This window comes from Prionailurus viverrinus, chromosome D3 (assembly GCF_022837055.1).
Source record: "Prionailurus viverrinus isolate Anna chromosome D3, UM_Priviv_1.0, whole genome shotgun sequence".
Lineage (NCBI taxonomy): Eukaryota > Metazoa > Chordata > Mammalia > Carnivora > Felidae > Prionailurus > Prionailurus viverrinus.
In genome coordinates this window covers 30485801-30505271 of record NC_062572.1, presented here as the reverse complement: position 1 = coordinate 30505271, position 19471 = coordinate 30485801, and the positions used below count along the sequence as shown (strand labels likewise).

The 19471-nt window shown below is 42.5% G+C and overlaps 1 protein-coding gene across 1 annotated transcript in view; it reads left to right on the top strand.

Annotated features, from left to right (window-relative positions):
* The window catches only part of CRKL (CRK like proto-oncogene, adaptor protein), a 38444-nt gene extending 19963 nt beyond the window's left edge, over window positions 1-18481 (top strand). The window contains exon 3 of the mRNA XM_047828067.1: window positions 14864-18481. Coding sequence (XP_047684023.1) covers window positions 14864-14998 — 135 coding nt within the window. The 3' untranslated portion in view covers window positions 14999-18481. The remainder of the gene's footprint in view (window positions 1-14863) is intronic.
* Window positions 18482-19471: the final 990 nt, after the last annotated feature.

Genomic DNA, 19471 nt, shown 5'->3' with positions numbered 1-19471 from the left:
GTGGAGCCTGGCTTAAGATTCTTTTTCTCCTTCCTCTAACCCTTCCCCCACTTGTGCATGTGTGTGTTCTCTTTCTCTCTCTCTCAAAATAAAAATAAGTAATAAAAGTAAATTTAAAAATGAAAATTAGGAATCTTTAGAAAGTCCTTTAGAATTTTAGAAAGGTCTTGTATGTATGTATGTATGTATGTATGTATGTATGTATTTTAAGTAGAATCCACGCCCAGACACTTAACTGACTGAGCCACCCAGGAGCCCTGAAAGTCCTTGTATTTTTAATAACATTTTTTTTCTTCTAACTTATGATGTCATTGGGTTGTGCATTAGAGAAGATTATCTTTAAAAGGTTTTTATTTCTCTTCCTTAATGTGTAAATTGGGTGAGAATACCATGAAATTGAGGCCCTGGTATGGTTCAGACAAGGCCTGCCCCAGCCTAGTCATTATGCTGACCTTAGTTTTCTGTATGTAGTAATAGCTATTGAATAAAAAGAATCTTCAGCTAGGGGCTTCACAGAGTATTTTAGTTAGTCCTTGTGGCTGCCTTATGTGGCTGCTATTATGTAAAATAGGACACCAGTCCTATTTTACACACTTAGGACTTGAGGTTGATGTCATCTGTTGCCACTTTCACAAGTGGTATATGGCAGAGCTAGGACTCAGCCCACAGTCTTATTTTTGAATAGGTTTATTGAGTTGTAATTCACACATTATACAATTTACCCACTTAAACCATACAACTCAGTGGTCTTGATTGTGGCTCTTTTTTTTTTAATTGTAGATTACGTATAACAATTTAAGTGTACAGTTCAGTGGTGTTACAGTCATAATGTTGTACAACTGTCACCACTATTTCCAAAACTTTTTCATCACCCTGAGTAGAAACTCTGTAACCATTAACCAGAAATTCCCCTCTCCTGAGGCCCTGGTGAACTCTAATCTGCCTTTCCCATATGTATGAATTTCCTATTCTAGATCTCATGTAAATGCAATCCTACAATATTTATCCTTTGAGTCTGGCTTATTTCAACTTAGCATAATGTTTTAATGTTCATCCATATGGTAGCATGTATCTTTATTCTTTTTATGGCCAAATGATATTCTATTGTATCAATATATACTACATCTTGTTTATACATTCTTTAGTTGATGGACATCAGAGTTATCTTCACTTTTCAGTTATTATTTTTTATTATTATTATTTTAACATTTATTTATTTTTGAGAGACAGAGCACAAGCCGGGGAGGGGCAGAGAGAGGAGACACACAATCCAAAGCAAGCCCTAGGCTCTGAGCTGTCAACACAGAGCCGGATGCAGGGCTTGAACTCACAAACCATGAGATCATGACCTGAGCCACCCAGTCGCCCCTGTTTTCAGTTATTTTGGATATATAGCTAACAGTAGAGTTGCTGGGTCATATGGTAACTCTATGTTGAACTTCTTGAGGAACTGCCAAACTGTTGTGTACAGTGGATGTCTCACCAGCAGTGCACAAGGTTTTCTACATCCTCACCAACGCTTATTACTTTCCAGTTTTTAAGTTTTGATTTGTATTTCTGTAATTACTAATGATGTTGAACATCTCGTATGCTTCTTGGACATTCCTTATATCTTCTTTGGAAAAATGCTCAAGTCCTTTGCTCATGCTTTAATTGGGTTGTTTGGTTTTTGTTGTTGAGCATTAGGAGTTCTTTATATATTCTGGATATTCAACTTTTTTTTTTTTTAATTTACATCCAAATTAGCATATAGTGCAACAATGATTTCAAGAGTAGATTCCTTAGTGACCCTTACCCATTTAGCCCATCCCCCCTCCCACAACCCCTCCAGGAACCCTCAGTTTATTCTCCATATGCATGAGTCTCTTCTGTTTTGTCCCCCTCCCTGTTTTTATATTATTTTTGTTTCCTGTCCCTTATGTTCATCTGTTTTGTCTCTTAAAGCCCTCATATTGGTGAAGTCATAGGATTTTTGTCTTTCTCTGACTAATTTCGCTTAGCATAGTACCCTCCAGTTCCATCCACGTAGTTGCAAATGGCAAGATTTCATTCTTTTTGATTGCTGAGTAATACTCCATTGTATATATATACCACATTTTCTTTATCCATCCATCCATCAATGAACATTTGGGCTCTTTCCATACTTTGGCTATTGTTGATAGTGCTGCTATAATGTGTCCCTTCGAAACAGCACACCTGTATCCGTGGATAAATGCCTAGTAGTGCAATTGCTGGGTTGTAGGGTAGTTCTATTTTTGGTTTTTTGAGGAACCTCCATACTGTTTTCCAGAGTGGCTGCACTAGCTTGCATTCCCATGGGTGTTCAACTCTTATCAGTTGTATGCTTTCTAAATGTTTTTTCCCCTTCTGTAGGTTTTCTTTTCACTTTCTTGATAGTGTGCTTTGGTGCACATTCTTTTTTTTTTTTTTTTTTTTTTTTAATGTTATTTTTGAGAGTGTGTGGGCACAAGTGGGGGTGCGTGGGCAGAGAGAGAGGGTGAAAGAGGATCTATCTGAAGCAGGCTCTGCACTAACAGCAGAGAACCTAATGTGGGGTTTGAACTCATGAACCATGAGCCAAAGTCAGACACTTAACCGACTAAGCCAGCCAGGTGCCCCAATGCAAATTCTTAATTTTGATGAAATCCAACTTACCTAGTTTTTCTCTTGCTTTCTCATGCTTTTAATGTCATATATAAGAATCCTTTACCAAATTCAAGGTCATGAAGATTTACCCCAGTGTTTTCTAAGAGTTTAATGGTTATAGCTCTTATATGTAAGTTGTTTATCCATTTTGTTAGTTTGTGTATACGGTTTGATGTAGGGGTCCAAATTCTTCCTTTGGCATATGAAAATCCAGTTGTACCAGCATCATTTGTTGAAGAGATTGTTCTTTCCTTATTTGAATGAACCTGACACTCTTGTCAAAAATCATTACTAAAGATGTATGTGTTTATTTCTGTTCCATTGGTCTGTATGTCTATCTGTATGCCAATACCACACTGTTTTGATTACTGTGGAGTAGCTTTGTGGAGTAGTTTTGAAGTCCAAAAGTATGAGTCTTACAACTTTGTTCTTCTTTTTTCAAGATTGTTTTAGCTCTTCAGGGTATCTTGCAATTCCATGTGATTTTGAAGATCAGCTTTTCCATTTCTGCAAAACTGTTAGAATTTTGATAGGGATTGTGTTGAATTTGTAGATGCTTGGGTAGTGTTGACATCTTGATAGTACCGAGACTTCCTATCCATGAACACAAGATATTTTGCCATTTCCTTAAGCCTTTTATTTTTTTCAGCAACGTTTTGTAGTGTTCAGTGTATAAGTGCTTCATTTGGTTAAATTTATTCCCAGTTACTTTGTTCTCTTAGATGGCACTGTAGGGGTGCCTGGGTAGTTCAGTCGGTTAAGCATCCGACTCATTTCAGCTTAGATCATGATTTCATGGTTCTGCAGATTGAGCCCCATGTCAGGCTGCACACTGACAACACAGAACCTGTTTGGGATTCTCTCTCTCCCTTTTTCTGTTCCCCTCTCCCACTCATTCTCTCTCTCTCTCTCAAAAATAAATAAACTTAAAGATTAAAAAAAAATTTTTTTAAGATGCCACTAGAGTGCCTGGGTGGCTCAGTCAGTTGGTTGAGCATCCGACTTAACTCAGTTCGTGACCTCATGGTTTGTGAGTTCAAGCCCCGCATCAGGCTCACTGCTGTCAGCTTGGAGCCCGCTTTGAATTCTCTCTCTCTCTCTCTCTCTCTCTCTCTCCCTCTCTCCCTCTCTCCCTCTCTCCCTCTCTCCCTCTCTCCCTCTCTCCCTCTCCCTCCCTCCCTCCCTCCCTCCCTCCCCCCGCCCCCCCTTCCCCTGCTTGAGTTCTCACTCTCAAAAATAAATAAACCTTAAAAGAAAAATGCCACTGTATATGGAATTCCGCGGGTTTTTTTAGTTTTTTTTTTTTTGTTTTTAAATAATCTTTACACCCAACATGGGGCTCAAACACACAACCCTGAGACCAAGACTCGTATGCTCTACCAACTGAGCCAGCCAGGCATCCCTAAGTGAAATTGCATTCTTAATTGTTCATTACTGATTTATAGAAACACAAGTGATATTTGTGTGTTGATCTTGTACCCTGCAACTTTGCTGAATTTTATTAGCTCTAATAGCTTTCTTGTGGAATCTTTGGAATTTTCTATATATAGGACTTTCTCATCTACAAAAGGAGATAGTTTTACTTCTTCCTCTCCATAGCCCACATTCTCTTGCATCACAGGATACTGGCCTGTGATACCTTTAACCCTTGGCCCATCTTAAATCCCTATGTTTGCATAAGAAGTGTTAACTGGTAAGCAGCCCTCCTAAATCAAGATGCTGCCCTGAAGGATAATGGGAATTTCAAAGAAGAAAATAAGTCTTCAGTATTAAAAACCAGTAAATATCATCAGTTGTAGGAGAGAATACATGCAACTACTTGACTGCTACTCAGGGCACATGGACAAGGAGGGTTGCAGCCCTTAAAAGCCTCTCCAGTTCTGGTAGCTTTGATTCAGGTACTGGTGCACAGAGAACATAAAGGTAGCTGTTAAAACAGGTGAAGACCCCAGGCAGCTCCATGAGGGCAGGCCTGTTGTCTGCTTTGTTCTCCGTTGTATTCCTGGCACAATAATAATCACTAGTTGTTGAACAAGTAAATGAATGCAAGCCACAACTAGTGGGATTAAAACTGCCTGGTGGTTGTAGGATGTGGGTTTTTGTAGTGTTTTATACCTTTTTTGGGTTATAGACCCCTTTTAGAATCTGATGAAAGCTTTCTCCAGGAAAACTGTACACTAATGCACTTACATACAATTCCACATATACTTTCAGGATGTTTTTTGATATCTGAGACACATTCGTGTCACCCAAGTTAGAACTTCTGATTCCATTGTAACCCATTGTGCTTCTGATCTTACTTTTTGGTAACCTGAGTGTACAGTCTGAAAATAACTGAACTGAGGAAGCAGAAAGTTGCTGTGGTAGCCAGTGCTTGGGCCCTCCAGCTCTTTGGCTACTCTTGGAATCAAGTGCCAGAAGTCAGGCATTAGAGTTATTTCCAGAGCCCTTCTGTTAATGCTCTGGACAAGTAGACCTATAGGAAACTATTTCCAGCACCAGGAAGTGTCCTCTTGCCTTCTTGCATGGTCCTCACCAGACACAAAGAATGGGACTGAATAGTGTCCTTCCGATGTGTGGCAGTTCTAATAATTATTAGGATTGTCATAGGTGACATTCCTAGTAAGGTTGATGCATAAGGTATGTGTGTCTTCTTGATCTGATAGAGTTAGCCACATCTTCAAGTACAGTTCTTGAACTGAGTTGATACCACCAACTTCGAGATTGATCTGCTCTCTGAAGTGAGTGGTTCTTTGGGCTCCGTCTTTCTGCTGTGAAGCCAAAAGAAGGGCATTGTACCAGAATCAGGAGTGATGAGAGCAGCAGCAAGATGGCATATTAGGATCTGAGCCCAGTCTTCAGTGGAGCCATGAAGAAGCTGGTCCATAGCCAGGCCTGTAATTGTGGGCAGCAGACAGCATAACATAGCCAGGGCATCTTTTCTATATTGGTGTTCTGGGGCTTGTTCCCCTTGTGAAGGGCCTCAGACTGAGCTAGAACCAGCATGAGAAATGACATGCTGTGTTTTGACATGTGAGAGCTCCTGCAAGGCCAGAATGACGCATTAATGGTCAGGTGGCCATCAGATGTCCCTCACCCATTCTCTCTTCCTAACCTGAAACTTGACTTCTCTCTATTGGTCAAGGTTCCCTGGGTCAAAACAATAGATCCTCCTGTTCTCCGCAGCATGGACTCAGTGCAGTTTTTCTTCCACTTGTTGCTTTTTTTTCCTTTCTCTTTCCTTTTTTCTTTTTCTTTTTTTTTTCCTTAGAGTGTGTGTGTGAGAGAGAGAGAGAGAGTGTGTGTAAGAGGGGAAGGGAGGGAGAATGAATCTTAGGCACAGTCCACACTCTGGGTGGAGCCCAACACGGCTCAATCCCACGACCATGAGATCATGACCTGAGCTGAAATCAAGAGTCAGATGCTCAACCGACTGAACCATCCAGGCACCCACACCACCACTTGCTGTTTTTATACTGTTTATTCTCTAACAAACATTCATTGAGCATCTACCGTATCTGGACTGTAGATTATTTATTTTCTATACCACAGTGAAGACAGAGGTTCCTTGAGGATGGGAACTGAGCTACAATAGATCTGTAGTAAATCTTATTAAATTGATGATGTAGAATGGTGTGGTAAGTATTCTGTAAAGACTTGTCAAAATCACAAGTTAATTAGAAAGCATGAGGTTTCAATGTTCTTGGCAGTTTTGAGTACTTGACTCACCTTCTTCACCTTCTCCTTCCCATTGTCTTCTTCAGCTGCTTGGTGTCCATCACAGTAACCTAGTAGACTCCCACTTTTCACGCCTGCCCCTCATCTTCTCTCATTCTGATATGGCATCTTTCCCATCCCATCATCAGTTTTGGGAGGACCCTTGTTACTAACAAGGTTGAAAACCCACCTTAATACAGTTCTTCTCCATACTGATTCCAGTTCTTCCCAGAGTGCTTCCAGCTGGGAACATGAGCATAAGTGTGGGGGTTGGATTCTATTCTGGAATCCCCACTCTGATAACTGCTACCATTTACTTAGCTGAGTGGCCTGGTTAACAATTCCCCTATAGTACTTCCTCTGATTATTACAAGAACCTGTCAAAGTCAGAAGGAAACTGAGACTTGGACAGCTTGAACATTCTGCTACAGACATATAGACACTGGAAGTGGCAGATGCAGTGCATCAGTCCAGTTCTGCCCTATTCCCAAGTACATAGCATAAGCCTCCACAGTGCTACTTTGTACCTGTTTTAGGCATTCAAGGTATTGCTTACATCCTGTTATTGTTGATCTTAGACCTTAGTTTTAGGTAGGTCTAATATTGAAGATGCATCATATGTATCCTGAATACACAATATAGAACCTAGCCCAGTTCTCTGAGCAGAATAAATGCTCTACAGTGGCCTAGAGAGACTTCCTGCTCTCATTGTCTGCGTGTGCAGCTCTATAAGGTAGTTATGAGGGGACTTGGATTGTCCTTGGGATTTGATTTTGATCAGGGTTGCTTACATGTCTTCAAACTGGAAGAAGAGAGGAAGTCCAAGGTTTCTTAGGACCAGCTTGGCAATAGCATCTTAAGATGTGCAGTTGTAGAATTACATTTACATCATGTCCTTGCATCTGTCCTACAGTCAATATCTGAGGAAGAGCTTGGCAAGTTTGAGAAACTGAAAGAAAGCCAATGTGGTTGGTCGGGGGGAGGGTGGAGGCAGTGCAGAAAGCCATGAAACGAGGTCAGAGATGGGAAGAGTCAAGCCAGATTAAGCAGAGCCTCGAATACTGGAGTATGGATGTTGCTCTTGTGCAGAGAAAAGGTGTTGGGGGTTTAAAAGGCAGAGCAGTGACCCACTTATCTTTATATTTTTTAAAGGTCTGTCTTTTGCCCTTAGGCCCTTGTGCCTGTTACTCCAGCATCTTGCTTCTCTGCTTGGCCATCTATCCCCAGCAGGTGGGGGACATCATCTAATAATTTTCTCTTCTCTCTTTAACCTTGATTCTGCAGACTTCTCCAGAAAGTAGTTTACAAGAGACCTGTGACTTGGATTGCAAAATGAGCAAAACAAGTTTCCTCCTTCAGAAAGTGCCATGTGGTGTGTGTTAGGGGTGAGGAGGTGACTGTGGAAGCCTCCTTGGGCAAGTCTGCCAGAAACCTGGAAAACAAGGCACCTGACCCGACCTGACAGAGCCTTGCTTTCCACAAATGCCAGATGGGAAGTACCCACCTGATAGTGGGGTTATTTTATAGAATACCACAGAAAAGGAGGGCTAAGCAGCAGGAAGTGAGAAGGGTGGGTGAAGTCTCCCACTTCAGGTGCCATAGAGCATCAGAGGTAACACCTGGACTTGTGCTATTGACTTTGGACTGTCAGGTGTTCCTTGGTAAAATGGTGGGAGCAGTAGTCATTGTCGTAGGTAGGGCCTGGCTGTAGAAGAGCAGGGTGATTGGGAGTTGGGCTGATTGGGCTGGGGTGACATGAGATGACAAGCCAGATCAGGGCAGGATGGCTACACTGGTAGAGCCAGGTAGTGAGAGGCTGGGGGAACCAGGGAGGGGGCCTTAGCTGGAGGGATGGACTCACCCAAGATGTGAGAGAGGGCTGCCCCAGGCCAGGTTTTCAGGAAGGTGAGGCCTCGTTTCCTTTCACATTTATCAAATATCAGCTAAGGCAGGCTAAGATTACAAACTTCAGGCAAAATGTAAGCTCTCTGGGCATCTGGAGTGCAGTTGAAGATAGGGAAGACATAGATAAAATAACAAAATTCCAGAGTATTTTTTGCAGGACGTCAAATGAGTGGAGCAAATAAAAACTTCAGTCACAGGGCCCAACGTCTGCCAACAGCCTTTAGCCCAAAACTGTAACTTTGTTTCTTTCCAGTTTCAGCTCATTCTTGCCTTAGCCTTTTTTTTTTCTTTTAACATCTTGGCAGAGTCGGATCTGGCTCTGAGTGCCAGCCTACTTACAGACTGCCCAGGTGCCCTAGGGCCATCGTCCCTTTGTACAGCAGAGTCCACCTGGGCGTTTCTTCACCTGGTCCCCATCCCTTTCTTCACCAAATCCTCTCTACAGGTATATACCCACACATCCTCTTACTTGTCCTTGCCTTTCTGTGTGTTTATTTTAATACATTCATTATATTTTTTGTTTGTGGTAATTAACAATAACTAGAAGTTCATTTAGAATGATGTCTGGGGCACCTGGGTGGCCCAGTCAGTTAAGCGTCCGACTTCAGCTCTGGTCATGATCAGTTCATGGGTTCAAGCCCTGCATCAGGCTCTGCGCTGACAGCTCAGAGCCTGGAGCCTGCTTCATATTCTGTGTCTCCTTCTCTCTCTGCCCCTCCCCCATTTATGCTCTATCTCTGTCGCTCTCTCTTTAAAAAGTAAACATTAAAAGAATTTTTTTTCTAATGATGTCAATAGTTTTCTATCCGTGAGTTTTCATTTCTTTCCTATTTCATTATTTGAAAAATAGATCTGTTTTCTTAGGTGAAAAGGAGATAAGGGAAGAATGTTGTGTGTGAGTGAGAAAGGCCAGGCGGTGAAGCTCCTCATCTCGTTGGCCTCATTGTGCTCCAGACATGAGACAGCAGGTTCCTGTACTGAAAGGCTCAAAGAGGGCAAGGTTCTAGAGCAGGTGCAGTACAAGTTTGAGGAAATTGGGAAATGTGGTCTGTCGGTAGGGGTCTAGATTTGTAGCATCTTAGTAGCTCCTGCCTGCAGAAGCTCTCTGCTTACCTAGACCTGATTTTAACTTGCGGGTTCACTTTCATTATTGTATGTTTATGCTTAAACATTATAATTTTTTAATGGAGTAAGATGATAAGATTGAACATAAACCATTTTTCCAGATTTCCATCGACTTCAGCTTCCAGCTACATGATTTCTGTAACGTCTCTACTATAACTCAAGGTTCTCATTCACATTAGAACTTACTTATACACAGATCTGAAGATTTTCATTATTAGAAATAATCATAATTAGGGTTTTCCCTTTTCATGACCTCTGTATGGTAGGAGAAGGGTATACAAATTATAAAACTAAATCCTTGGTCCACTTCATAGAATATGAAATTTTTCATAATTATCAGAAACATTTGGGGCACCTGGGTAGCTCAGTCGGTTGAGCGTCTGACTTCAGGTCATGATCTCTCAGTCTGTCAGTTCAAGCCCTGTGTCAGGCTCTGTGCTGACAGCTCAGAGCCTGGAGCCTGTTTCGGATTCTGTGTCTCCCTCTCTCTCTGCCCCTCCCCAACTCATGCTCTGTCTCTCTGTCAAAAATAAACAAACATTTAAAAAAAATTAAAAAAATAAAGAAACATTTGTATGATTATCCTAGCTATGGATAAAAATGACATTTCTCAGAGCTCCTGGGTGCTCAGTTGGTTAGGTGTCTGACTCTTGTTCTGCTCAGGTCATGATCTCACGGTTCATGGGATCACACCCCACATTGGGCTCTGTACTGCATGGAACCTCTTGGAATTCTCTCTGTCTCTCCCTTTACCCCTCTACCCCTCTCCCCCGCTCACATGCACTCTCTCTCTTTCAAAATAAACATTAAAAATTCTTTCTGTTATCCATAAATTAAAATATTACGACTTGGAGAAAGTAATTTTGGACTCCAAGCGCTAATCATAAAACAGTCTATATATTCAGAAGTCTTTAGTATGTCTCAAATATTTTAAAACTTAATTTTTATTATTATTTTTTTTTTTTTAATTTTTTTTTTTCAACATTTATTTATTTTTGGGACAGAGAGAGACAGAGCATGAACGCGGGAGGGGCAGAGAGAGAGGGAGACACAGAATCGGAAGCAGGCTCCAGGCTCCGAGCCATCAGCCCAGAGCCTGACGCGGGGCTCGAACTCACGGACCGCGAGATCGTGACCTGGCTGAAGTCGGACGCTTAACCGACTGCGCCACCCAGGCGCCCCTAATTTTTATTATTAAATCAATTTACTCTCCCTCAAATTATTTCCTTTTAAGGCAAAGCCAAAGAAAACCAGTCTTTTCAGTTGTAACTTTTTTCCACTATTTTAAAACTTAATTTTTTTTTTTTTAATTAGGCCCCACACCTAATGAGGGGCTTGAATTCATGACCCTGAGATCAAGAGTCACATGCTCTACCAACTGAGCCTGGCAGGCAGGCAGGCAGGCGTGCGTGCGCGCGCGCACACACACACACACACACACACCCCCTCGCCCTCGCCCTCGCCCCTCACAACTTAATTGAAAAAAATTTTTCTCTTAATGTTTTTGTTTGTTTGAGAGCATACACATGCAAGGAGGGAGGGGTGGGACGAATAGGATCTGAGTCCAACTCTGTACTGTGACAGCAGAGAGCTCAATATGGGGCTCACAAACCATGAGATCATGACCTGAGCCGAAGTCAGATGCTTAACCGACTGAACCACTCAGGTGCCCCTGCAACTCAGTTTTTAATGCAGATCTCAAAAATAGAATTCTCAGTTGTTATCTTCAGATTTTAATTGTTCAGCGAGCTGAATTGTTTCTGTTGAGCTCATGACATGAATTTGAAAATAATTATAATAATCTATAAATATATACAATTGGCTTTTTACACCATTTTTCTCATATACATACCTACTACTGAATACTGAAGTACTTTTTTTTTTTTTTTTGTCTTAGAACTTTTATCATATAAAATCTAATTCTTGGATGCCTTTGATGGCTCAGTTGGGTGGAACGTGCAACTCTTGGTCATAGGTTGTGAGTTCAAACCCTACATTGGACCTAGAGCATACTTAAAAAAATAAAATTTAAAAAAAAATCTAATTCTTCATTACCAGGTTAACTCTTTGTAAGCCATCCTACCATTGAGTTGAATTAATGGTTTTCCTGAATAAAGGGTTTTGAGTCAGAATTTAGACAGGGAACTTAGAGCACTGTTTTTTTGTTTTTTGTTTTTTCATTTACTGATTTTCTACTGTGTTCTAATCAGGGAGCCTCATGGGATAAAGTTCTTTTTTCCGTTTTCATTTTATCGAGTACTCAAAATAAGTTGGTTTCCATAAGGCAAGAGGCTTCATTTGGTAATAATGCTGTTTTCCGTGTAAATGTAGTGACTTCATTCTTATTTCTCAGTAGGTTTGAGGAATTACAAGTAGAATAGTAAAAGCAAAAAAATGGAGGATGAGGAGGTAGAAAACTCAGGACAGCCAGTCTGTGTTCACAGAAAGAGATTGTGAGGATACACCATTAAGAGTAATGGGTGTCTTGGTGAGAAGAACTTGAGAGGGGGAGGTTGAGTGGTCCTGGGCCCAGGTGGGCCATGCTGCCTTTGCACTGTGCAAGATGGCAGGGACACAAATGGCCAGGACTGGATGCTGACTGGCTTTTACCCCTGCTTCATGGTGAACCAGCCTGTGACCTTGTAAACGTTGTTGTTGTTGTTGTTGTTGTTGTTGTTATTTTGGTGTTTCTGTTTGGTCCTAGTCTTTTTTGTTGAGGGAGAGAGAGAATCTTAAGCAAGCTCCACACTCAGCGTGGAGCCCAGTGAGGGGCCTAGGATCCCCTGGGATCATGAGATGAGCTGAAATCAAGAGTCAGACACTGAACTAACTGATTGAGCCACCCAGGTGCCTAGTCATCTTATAAACTAATTCAAGTGACTGTTTCAAAGACTACCTTCCTTCTCTGGATTTGCTTCAGAAAACATAACCTCCTTTTCTTCAGAGGGTAGTGACCCACCTTGTAACCCAAGAGAGGTAGTTGTGGCTCCACCCAAAGCCTCTGAGCTCCAGGGCTTTGGAGAAGGGACCAGGGGTAGGAGGAGGTCTGCCTTCACACTTATGGAGGCAGCCTTAATGGCCCAGATCTGTGTGCACGTGAACTACTAAAGCTGCCTTGTCATCCCTGGGATCTTTGATCATTCCAGGCCAGCAGTCAGCTTGCTGGACCAGTAACTTTAGCAGAAGAACCTTTTTTTCCAAATGAAATACTGCATGGAACCCCACTATATGTCAGATATAAAAGTTTTTATGTAAGTATAATTTTTTTTTTTAAGTTGAGATTTATAAGAATTAGCTAAAAAGGCATTTGGGACAGTGGACTATTATGATGGGCAGAAAAAAAACATGAAATAACATGAATGACCAGTGCAGTCTGATCCATCTTAGCATTCTGTTTATTTCTGAATGTGTTTTGTTGCAAGTAGTGATAGGTGTCTTGTAGCTTTTACCTTGCCATTTGGGGGAGTCTTCAATCAGACACAAGGCAAAAGAAGCTTCGTTCCAAGGAAGGTCTGCATGAAAAGCAGCTAGCAGAGCAGCACAGGTTAATTTGGCAGTGGCACATTTCAGTGTACTTTTTCCTACTATAATTTTATAAAATACAATTTTAAAAAGTTGAAATCCCAATCAGACATTTGTTGGGCCCTTAAAACACCTCCCTAGAGCTTTGTGGGTCTCCAGAACAATTTGAAAACCATTTCCAAAACAAAATTGCTGCATTCCCCTTGATGAGTAGAGCTGCCCCTAATTGGTGCCTGTCCTCTGATAGTAGATAGAATTCCTACCACCCTACAGTTTAAAATAGGCCTTAAGCGGCTCCTGGGTGGCTCAGTCGGTTAAGTGTCCGATTTCGGCTCAGGTCACGATCTCATGGTTCATGGGTTCGAGGCCTGCATCAGGTTCTGTGCTGACAGTTCAGAGCCTGGAACGTGCTTCAGATTCTGTGTGTGTCTCTCTCTGTGCCTAACCCTGCTCACACTCTGTTTCTCTCTCTCAAAAATGAATAAAACATTTTTTTTTTTTTTAATTTAAAATAGGCCTTAAAAGATGTTCAAAGCTGAGCTTCCTTCCCTCTGTGACTGCCCCACAGAGGGGAGGGGAGCCAGGAATGGACAACTCAGGGAGACATTATTGCTGCTTGGGGATAGCAGCATGGTTACTGAGGTCTTGGTGACAGCAGTTCCACCCCATGTAAATTAAGGCGGAGACACATTGTGTGTGTGTGTGTGTGTGTGTGTGTGTGTGTGTGTGTGTGTGTGTGTATGTGTGACTTCACTGTAACCATTCTCAGAGAGTTAAGTGTTCATTTCTGTCCTGTTGGAGTTAGTAACCAGTATGGGGAGAAAAAAGGGTGCTTTTATGCTCAGAAGCTGCTTCACTTACTATATATTCTTGGCACCTGAAGAGAAGTACAGTGAACTTATTGGTAGGTTCCTTTGGATAAAACAGTGTGTATTATTTAAAATAAACTTTCGGGGTGCCTGGGTGGCTCAGTCAGTTAAGCGTCCGACTTCGGCTCAGGTCATGATCTCGCGGTTTGTGAGTTCGGACCCCGTGTTGGGCTCTGTGCTGACAGCCCTGCTTCAGATTCTGTGTCTCCCTCTCCCTCTGCCCCTCCTGCTCACACTCTGACTCTCTGTATTTCAATAATAAATAAACATTTTTAAAAAAAAAAGTAAACTTTCTTGGGGCACCTGGGTGGCTCAGTCACTTAAGCGTCCGACTTCGGCTCAGGTCATGATCTCACAGCTCCTGAGTTTGAGCCCTGTGTCAGACTCTGTGCTGACAGCTCAGAGCCTGGAGCTTGCTTCAGATTCTGTCTCCCTCTCTCTCTGCCCTCTCCACGCTTGTGCATGTGCACATGCTCTTGCTCTCGTGCGCTCTCTCTCTCTCTCTCTCTCTCTCTCTCTCTCTCTCTCTCAAATATAAATAAATGTTTAAAAAAATTATTTTTTTAAATTTTTTTAAATGTTTATTTTTGAGACAGAGAGAGACAGGGCATGAACAGGGGAGGGGCAGAGAGAGAGGGAGACACAGAATCTGAAACAGGCTCCAGGCTCTGAGTGGTCAGCACAGAGCCCAACACGGGGCTCGAACTCACGGACCGCGAGATCGTGACCTGAGCTGAAGTCGGACGCTTAACCAACCGAGCCACCCAGGCACCCCCCCAAAAAAATTATTTTTAAATAAAGTAAACTTTCTTTGGGGCGCCTGGGTGGCTCAATCAGTTGAGCATCCATCTTTGATTTCGGCTCAGGTCATGATCTCGTAGTTCATGGGATCGAGCCAGCTCTGCACTGACAGTAGGAAGCTTGCTTGGGATTCTCTGTTCCCTCTCTCTGCCCCTCCCCTGCTTGCGCTTATTTGCTCGCTCTCAAAAAATAAATATTCAAAAATAAATAAATAAACTTTATTTTTCTTCTGTTTGCAGAGAAAATGCTGACTTTGTCTTCTTTCTCCATCCTTACAGGTTGGTGACATTGTGAAAGTCACAAGAATGAATATAAATGGCCAGTGGGAAGGTGAAGTGAATGGGCGCAAAGGGCTTTTCCCCTTTACGCATGTCAAAATCATTGACCCTCAAAACCCTGATGAAAACGAGTGATTGCTGTTGCCTGTTTCCTGCTGCTTCGTTGTTCTGCCTGTCATAGTCTCTTTGAAGTGGGAAAGCATTCTCTCTCATAGGCAAGTTACACTGCATTGCCGATGTCCAGCTTTCTGCAGAGTGGCGGTCTCTCACACCCATTTGGAATGCACACAGTGGCTGCCTCGGCATTTGTATCATAGTCGTGTTGTCAAGAGTAGCCGATTTTAGAGTTCTTTTGGATCATAAACTGGAAGTACTGGTGGAAGCACACAAGTGGAGAGAAGTTGACGAGGAAAGGGTCTGTCTTCTCATCACTGCCCTGTTTGTACTTGTGACTGATTCTATCATGTTCATCAGATGGAGCTTGAGGCCATGACGAGACATTGCACATTGCTGTTCCACAGAGCAGTGGCTCAGTTTCCATTTTGTTTTTCCTTTGAAGAACAGAGCAAATGAACCTTACAGAAGAGGGAATTCTGTCCTTAACTCCCCAAATCTGGTTCTTCTTTTTTCCTTTTGGTTTGGTTTTGGAAGACTTAATTAGATTTGTGTGTTCTGAACAGGTTTTTAACTAGAGGGTTGGATTTTTGTGGTATTGTAAGGAATGACTCGTGCCTCTGAGCTTCCAAACTGAAGCTGCTGTAACTAAAGGAAAAAACAGCCCTGAAGCAGAGGCCTTTACTGTCTTGGTTGCCACTTGTACCTTGTTTTGCCATATTGCAAACAGCCCACAAAAAATCGGTCCTAGCTTGCCAAGCTGTGTGCATGGCCGCTTGGATTACATTGTCCCCAAAAGCATCAGAGTGAGGGGTGATTTGGGGAAACCTTTGCTTACCTTGTTTGCCAGTGACAGGAGCAATGTGGGGGGTGCACTTGGCCAATTTTTCTGTCTACTGTTTCAGTGAATACACCCCTTTAAGGTATAGGAATTAAGTTTCTTTAAAAAATGAAGTTGTTCATAGAATCATTGAAATAATTAATGAATCTTTAAATTCTACTCACTGAGGCTCACTCCTCGCCACCACAGCCCAAGTTCACAAGGCTGCCAGAGAAAGATGGTGCTGCTAATACTGGTTCCCCAGTCTGTATGTCCCTGATGCCCTCAGGCAAAGAAAATGTAAGCTCTGGAAATTGGTTAATGCATTTAATGTCTAAGATTTTAGTCACTAGGGAGAACCATTAACCATTTAGCAATTTGATGTTATTGTTTCCTTGTTAGCTAAAAAAAGGGCTGTTCATATAAGCCCGCTTGATACAAATGTGTGGCTGATCCCTCGACTGGTGCACATAGCAGATTAGGATTCTGGAACCTTCATGCAGTTCAGTCTGCTCTCCCTTCTGGAAACTGGTGAAGACAGGCCTCAGCTCAGAATGAATACAGAAGACCTAGAAATGTAGCAGCCACCTAATGAGTAACTGCATCATTTGCTGAGTATCTGCTGTAGCCATGGCCCTGTGTCCCAAGGGTCTTAGGTTTGGAGGGCTAGAGCGATATATTCTGGTGACGCAACCAGCAAAACAACCATTTTTTCAGTCTGTCTTTAAATCCATATTTCATTAGGCTGGTATCTGCCATATGGAAGAATCTTGAAAGTGTTCTTGTGATAAAGTTAATGATCAGTTGGGAAAAAAATCACTGGCTGCCTGTCTTTGGTCTTCCCAGAAAAAAATGCAATCTGCTCTCCCTAGTCAGGGAGAACTGTGGCCACTTCTTGCTCTGAAGGTGCCTCTCCGTTGTAGTTGCCTCATACTCATTTCGGGCACAGCCTAGGTCCCACAGTAAGTGGTACGTGTGTGGCAGCATTCCTGCTCTCTGCCTGGACGCAGCACTTGCCTTGCAACCAGTGACCCAGTACTAAGGGGGTTGTGAGCATTATATGTGCCTTGTTTAAAGAAGGCACAAACCTTAAGACTTTTTTTAGCCAAATTTAGCTGAGGGGCTTGGCACTTTTTGGTGACAATAGTTGGTTCAGAGTATAAGAAGTATTTATGGCCATTTTGGAAAGCAGGGTTTCCTTTCAGCTATTTCTGCTGGCCCATGGCAAGACCCACCTCGTGTAGAGCACTTCAGAATCAGAACACCCCACAAACCTACTTTGGCTTCATAATAAGTCTGCTTGTCACTTCAGCCCATGTACATGTCTCCAGGGCTGCCCAAGAGATTGGGAGCCTGAAATACGGTGAACCTTGAGTTCTGAACTCTCAAGATACGTGCCAAAAGTAGTATCTTTTTGACTTAGGACCTTATTAGTTTTCTCATCAGGCAGGGAAATTCTCTTCATCACACTAAATATACAGAAGACCGCATCCTTGCCTCAGCTTCATGCCTGGGTTCCCCAGTGATTGGGAAAGACTTCCTGTTTCAGAAAGCAATGCGAATCTTCCAGAGGAGCTGCCTTCCCTCCTTGGTTGGTCTCCTTTTAAGATTGTTCATTATTGCTACTTGGCTCTGCTCTACTGTGTGTCACCTAAGAAGATATTTGGATATTAAATTAACTCGGGAACTGAACAAATTATGAAGGGCATTGACAGTTTGATTCAAAACTTGTTTATCCTGAAAAGGACCTCCCATGCAGGAGTTGTTCTTGTCATTTCTTCATGGTGTGGTACCACCTGATGGCATAGTTAGAGAGGAGCACGCGTTGACTAGCTGCCATTTGACAACTTTGGTCACCCAGACAAGACACCTTCTGTGCTCATGTTGGAAAACTGAAAGGGGGGGAAAGACAGCTGCTCCCTCCTTGGAGCTCAAGGATCCCTGGCTCCGTGCTAACTTTCTTTTACAGCTGTTTACAGACAAGACAGGCCGAGGCAGACGGCCACTGCTCTTGTAATGTTTGCTCAGAGGAATATGACCATTTTATTTTTGAAAAGGGATGATATGTTTTTTTGCCAGGTGTTTATAATTTAATCCTTTAATATTATGTTCATTAACCTCTTAAAATGAGTGACTTTTGATTGTTTTAACACAGTACCTAAGACTAATGCTTTCTGTGGACACCACTGAGCTCTGCCTCAAACTCCACCCTCTGGGACCAGAGACCTAACTCTGGTTAACTGATATCAGTGTGGTAACTGAGCTGGTTGTATATTCTAAAGGAGTAGAAGGACAGTTCCCTGACACAGGGTTGTTGTCTCTGCAGGACGAACAGTGGCCTTGCTTCTAGACGGTCTTCACTGTGTGTTTTAAAATGACAACAACAACACAAAACTTTTGACCTGTAACTTAAAGATCATAAACTTCAGGCAATAATATTTTCTGTGTAAGCTTTTAAAATTATTTTTGGGGATCATAGCTTGTTTTATTTTGTGCTATAAAATTAACAGTATTAAATGACTTATATTCTTAGAACATTGAGTGTCTTTTCTTAACAGATTAGTGCCTTTTTATTTTTGTATTCATTTTACGTTACTGATCCCGGCATCAGAACCCTTGTTTCCATGGCCTGTTTGTACATTGTCTCAATAAAACTTGCATCAGCCGGTGGTGGCAGCAGCGGCTTTGGTGTTTCGGTGTCTCCTCAGTGCTGCCTGGAGGCTCTCAGCCCATATCAACCTCCCAGTCAGTTTAGCACCTGATGAATGCCTGTGAAACACAGAAACAACTGGTGCCTCTCCTAGGGTGCGTCTTGCATTGGCCCTTCCCCACACTTGGAGCCCCCTACAAAAGAGAAACAGCTGGTTCCCAATGTGTGAGCACAGTAGGTGCTGTAGGGGGCTGGTGCTCAGTCTTGGCCTTCTGAAGATGAAGCAATAGTTGCCACAGTTTACACCACCAAAGTCCCTTCTAGGCACCTGTATCTGAAGACGTCTGTTAAATATTTGTTCAGCACAAGCTACCCAGGGTTGAATGGTTTCAAGTGGAAGTAAGTCCTAAAAAAACAAGCAGCCTCTTCTGTTTCTGTCTATATATAGCCTTCCTGATGAACTCCAGGGACCTTCAGGTAGACAGCTGGAGGTGGGGGTAGGGATGACACTTTCCTGACATCCCCTCAGTCAGAGCCCTGTTCTCACACATAATTTGTGTATGTATTGAGAGGTCCACATTTCTTTGTAGTAAAACCTCCAAAAGTGAGTTTCAGGAAGTGATACCAGTCCATATTTATGCTGCTTAAATGTACTCCCTAGCTGCTTCTACTTTCAGGGTACTGCAGAATTTGAAAGAAAAGTTTGCCTTGAATGGGAATACAAAACTGTTAAGTCATTCTGGAAGACACAGTGCCCTAGAGACACCTTTGAAGAATACTTGGTTTGAAAAGGTGTATTTTGAGCAGCAATACTGAGCTGGGTACCTCTGTGGCAGGAAAAACCCTTGGAAGTGGGACCAGGTGAGGGTGGCTGTCCCTCCACCTTCCTCTGCTGAGTTAGCCTCAGTGCACACCAGCAGAGAGGCCAGTGCCCAGATCTTGAAACCTCACTCCACAGTAAAAACTGTGACATTGCTGCGCTTTTCACATGGTCTCCTCCTGGGTCCTTGTTCTGGGAGGCTCT